This window comes from Cicer arietinum, chromosome 7, assembly GCF_000331145.2.
Source record: "Cicer arietinum cultivar CDC Frontier isolate Library 1 chromosome 7, Cicar.CDCFrontier_v2.0, whole genome shotgun sequence".
Classification (NCBI taxonomy): domain Eukaryota; kingdom Viridiplantae; phylum Streptophyta; class Magnoliopsida; order Fabales; family Fabaceae; genus Cicer; species Cicer arietinum.
Genome location: NC_021166.2, coordinates 24702218 through 24707253, shown reverse-complemented (window position 1 = coordinate 24707253; position 5036 = coordinate 24702218). Strand labels below are relative to the sequence as shown.

Genomic DNA, 5036 nt, shown 5'->3' with positions numbered 1-5036 from the left:
GAAAATAATATTTGAAAAATTACATTAGCTTTATTTATTGAACCTTGTTTCACAAACAAACACAAATCTCAAGACCACTACACAATATGTATTCAAGACAAGCAGCATTCTTATACAAGAATGATCACTTTTATAAGAGTCACATTTAAGTACCAACAAAGAAAGCCTGAGAAAGTCCACTATAGTACAATATTTGAGTAAAATGAATTTCATTTTCAAAAAACACCAAACATGTGGAGAGAGATTAACCGCAAACTGAAGCAGTCCTGTTGTTAAAAACAGTAACAGCTCCATACCTTTGTGTAGAAGAAAATGGGAATGAAGACTATAACACCTTAAGTATATCATTTTTGTTTTATATATAGGAGCCATTGAAGGATCGAATACTGCTCTTTATGCATTTTATTATTACACGGTGAAGGGATTGAATACCCTACGTTGTTCTTTCAAAACCACCACCTACCTGCATATGTAACCATTCTGGAGAAGAACCTCTGCTTGGCTCTCTTGTAGCTTGTGACACAAATGGCATGCCGGCTAGATCAAATGTTTGTTGACCAAACTGGAAAATAAAAGGATTATGTCTAGTAAGTCCAAAGTTTTTTAAGCAATGACGAATACCCGAACTCCACCAACCATTTTAGTCCAAACTTTTACTACCTCTGTCCCTTACACCTTTGGATGATTTCACATATATTAAGAAAAGTAGATAGTGGATTAAATTTGTCCGTTTTGTATATCAATATTCCAAATTTTCCCTTTGATTAATGTTTTAGTTAAACAATGACCCCATGAGGTAGTCAATTAATTAGAGACAGAAGTACGGATTTTAGATCCTCTCAAGCATCTTTATCCTCTACAGCCAAAGGTCGGTCATTGAATTAATTCAAGGGCTGCGAGATCAATACTCAAACATTCTGCAGATACTAGAGAGGTTCCAAGCTTTTTAAAGTAATCAGTTCTTAAAAGAACCGAGAAGCTTTCATTCATTTGAAGAACGAATCAACTGAATATCTATCCACAATTTGCAAAGTACTCGACAAAAAAAAAGGTGCGAATGAAAGAGAAAAATCTTGTCAAGATTAGTGTCTGCTAAAGATGGTTCAACCCTATTAAACATACTTGCAAAATAGCAACCACTAGAACTACAATACTAACGATTCATGGCTTATCTAAAGGAAAATCTTATATTAAAGAGGAGAAAAACAAGCTTTCAGCTTGATTAGAGATTCATTGTCAAAAGACAAACATGTTAAGAGATTCAATTAAAAAAATCAAGGGATGTTTAAGACTTACATCTTTTGGTGGAAAGGCTTCGATGCTGGTGTTCAGTCTTGAATTAACCGCTTCAAGTTTCATCGACAAAAACTGTGACATCCAGTAAAATTACAATCCTCAAAAATCAATTTCAAAACATATATAAATTTTAAAAGATTATAATTCAGCAGATACCAAAATCAGAAATAAAAGTGATACCTCTACTTGGCGCTGAAGTGATTGGATATAATTAATTATCTCATCAAGGACTAATGCTTTCCCAATAACCTGAATTGAAGAAAGTCTCAAAATTTAAAATTTCTTAGAAAATATGGGATTATTACCGACCAATAAATAGAAAGATTATTACTATTATTTTCTTTTTTTGGACCTAAGTAGCATGTTTTTCCTGCTTTAAGTAATTTCCTTTCATTCTGTTTATTATTATTATGAGTATTACTATTATTGCCATTTCTTTTTCATTTCCATTTATGTGTGTATATGAGAGGAGAAAAAATTTAACAGGTAGTAAAAACATTACCTTATTACAACCAGGAACTAAATCCTGAAGAATTTTCATCCTTTCACTAATCTTTTCCCTTCTAGCCTGTGCATTGTCCACCAACATTCCAATTAGAAACACAGTCATAATTGCAAAAGAACCATAAATTTGCATTTTCCTTAAACTAATATAAACAAGGTTTCAAATCATGGTCCTGATCACGACCTAATTCTTAATATTGAGGACAATAGTGGTTACGAAGACATCAAAAACCATGATGTTGCAAGTACAATATATGATCACTTTTTAATTTTATTTGTAAAGAAAAAAAGAGAACTATGTCCTATAGGAAAAAACAAGCTTCTCAACTCGATTGTAGTTATCTTGCTTAAGAAGTCGATCTTAACAACTCGACAAAGAAAAAGCACCTAAAACAATAACACACTAAGAGTTTAAAAGAGTAAATTACGCGTTCGGCAAGACTGTGGCTATCAGTAGCTTGACCCCTTCTAGCTCGCACGTGGATGTAATCTTGCTTAGGAGGGTCAGGAGGAGGTGGCTTATTGTTTTGCTCCGCAGGCTTTCCTGAACTGGCTTCTCCTTCAACTTTACCATCACCACCTTCATTTCTGTTTCCTAATGCTTTAGACCGTTTTCCATCACCATCATTCTGCACAATCCAAATATATAATCCTTTCATTAATTTACATTGACCAATACAAAATACAACAAATAAATAATTAAATAATTATTACACAAGATGATGTTTTCTCTTGAGTAGTTAGTACAACAGTTCAATCATTCAATTGCAATTGCAGTCGCAACATGGTGCAAAATTGGGGTTAAGTATGAATGAAGCAGCCATAATTGTGGTCCATATGTGGTCACGAAGACATCATAGTACTTAACAGAACTAGAATTGTATCCGCACACAATTTTTAAAAACAAGTGAAATAATAGTATATCAATAAGAGTTGAGAGATTACACTTTCCATATGTAAAATAGATTGTGAAATTGCTAAAAATGTCATTATAATTCATAACACTCTTTTATTCCTTCTAATTGCCAAATCAAGCAAAATCTTAAGCAGGAAATGCCAAAAAAGTAAAAAAAATAAAAATTTAGCAGATATAGAAGTTGACAAATACAACTTGAACCATAATTAACAACAGAAACAGATCCATTCTATCCATTTAAATAACCACTCAACTTACTTCATCACCAATTTTTCACTCCCCAAAATATATCATACACCCCCACTCAATCTCATCTATGTATACACATATTTTAATATTTAATTTATTTATTTTATCAAATGGTTATTAAAATAAATTCTAAATATAACAAAAAAAAAAAAAATTAAATACCATGACATTGGCACCGCCATTACTGGTGGAAACACACTTAGGAGAATCATCTTCCGAGTCACGCCTCTTCTTACAACCACTAACCCCAACACCATGGTTCAAAACAACTCTCTGGTCCGGTCCATTAACATCCCGGTTCGAACCGGGTCCAAATTCACCAAACTGTCCCAAACTGTTTCCAAACTGCGGCCTTCTTAGTCCTAATCCCCCTCCGCCGCCATTAATCGCCGCAGGAAACTGCCAGATCTCCGCTAAACTAAACGGCGTCGTATTCCCACTCCCATTCGGAAATGAACCCTCGTTCATCATCGCACCCGGATCCATTAAACCCGAGACTTTTCAACTCAACATTCACCAATGAAAAAACTTCAAAAATAAAACACAATGGATAATAAAAGAAGAGTACTAGTAGTATAATCTTCAACTGACCAAAGAAAACAATAGAGAGAGAGAGAGAGAGAGAAAGAAGAGAGAGAGAGAGAGAAAATAGTGTTAGGTTCTTCGGTGCGTGATCTCCTTGGACAGTGGAGAATGGTGCGCGCTGTGTGTTTATATCTCTCTTTCTTCACTCACACTGTTCTCTACAGACACACTCCTCGGTTGCAGCGTACAATGTCGCTTCTTCTGAGGTTTTTACGGTCCTTTTTAACCACCGTACGATCGAATTAACTTGATTGCTATTTAGAAGATCAGAACCGTTGATTTATATTATCCAATTATTTTCTGCCACGTAGTAAGGGTTTTATTGCACTCGGGATCTGAGATTCACAGCGGGAGTGCGTGCTGTCACGTATACTACACTCGGTTACGAAAAGGTTTTGGATTATAATTAATTAATCATTGTTATATTTTTAGATTTGGATACTAGTTTTTTAGTAATATACTATGAGGGGTCAATTTGTGGTAAAGTTTTTAATAACGATGGTTATGGTTATGGAAATTTTATTACTAAATCGTAATCATTCCTTTTTTTGTATATTCTTTTTTTTAAAATATTTGGGGTCAAATGATAGATAATAACAAAGGAACATGAGGAAACTGGAGGCATATTAGAAGGCCCACAAGCTAAGTGTTTCAGCATGGTGCTTGGTTTGATGTTGACGCTAAACTTGTCTAGCTTCACTGATCCGTTTAATTTTATGGTCTCGTATGTTTTGAGTTTTTGATTTGAAGTGTGCTGTACCCTCATGTCCATCCATTTTTGCAAAATAATTCAAGGTCCCATTTCATAAACTACTACTCCCTCCAATAATTATTATATATATGATTATTTCATATATATTAAATTATTTTACATATATTAAGAAAATAATATGAATGAAAATGAGAAATTATTTTTATCAAATATTAATGTATTTATTATTATAAATGTTAAGATGAAGATATTGAATTCCAAGTTATGCATGAAGTAGTATTAATTATTATAATTGGATTCTTGTAAAAAGAATTGAAGATAAATCATTTTTCAATTGTTATTGAGAAACATGGTAGAACCCAACAAATAAAAAAAAATAGACTATGATAAAGATGAATTTTAGAATTGAATGAATGAAATAAAAGTCGATTACAATGTATGGGTGTAGGATGCATTTTATATAGTGATCATAACTAAATTAACAAATTTTAACTAATTTGTAATTAATAATTAATAATAACCAATTTGTAATTATATTTAACAAAGTTTTAAATATATCTAATAAATCTCTAATTATATCTAATAGTCTCTGCAAGTTGGAAGTGTGGACTAACATTTTTATATTGGGATTAACAATACAATCCAAGATTAAAAAAATACAATCTAACTAATGAAAATTACAAAGAAAAAATCATGTTATAATCACATCAGATAACACAAGAAAAATTGATGTAGAGTTTCATAGCGGTCGAAGTGCATAACTCATAGAAGTAT

At 32.5% G+C, this 5036-nt stretch overlaps 1 protein-coding gene across 1 annotated transcript; it reads right to left on the bottom strand.

Moving 5' to 3' along the window:
* On the bottom strand, positions 1-3729 carry LOC101499530 (transcription factor bHLH79-like). Its single transcript, XM_004509861.4, has 6 exons — positions 3128-3729; positions 2229-2429; positions 1799-1864; positions 1477-1545; positions 1297-1368; positions 1-562 (listed from the first exon to the last, which is right to left on the bottom strand). Exons 1-6 carry the CDS (start codon positions 3449-3451, stop codon positions 434-436), a joined length of 861 nt encoding a protein of 286 aa, XP_004509918.1. The 5' UTR covers positions 3452-3729; the 3' UTR covers positions 1-433.
* Positions 3730-5036: the final 1307 nt, after the last annotated feature.

What these genes read in the sequence shown, in the direction of transcription:
- LOC101499530 (XM_004509861.4), bottom strand. Translation starts at nt 3,451, where the DNA reads ATGGATCCGGGTGCGATGATGAACGAGGGTTCATTTCCGAATGGGAGT. An exon ending in GCCACAGTCTTGCCGAACGC is followed by an intron (nt 1,865 to 2,228) that starts GTAATTTACTCT and finishes GACAATGCACAG; the next exon opens with GCTAGAAGGGAAAAGATTAG. An exon ending in CACTTCAGCGCCAAGTAGAG is followed by an intron (nt 1,369 to 1,476) that starts GTATCACTTTTA and finishes TGGATGTCACAG; the next exon opens with TTTTTGTCGATGAAACTTGA.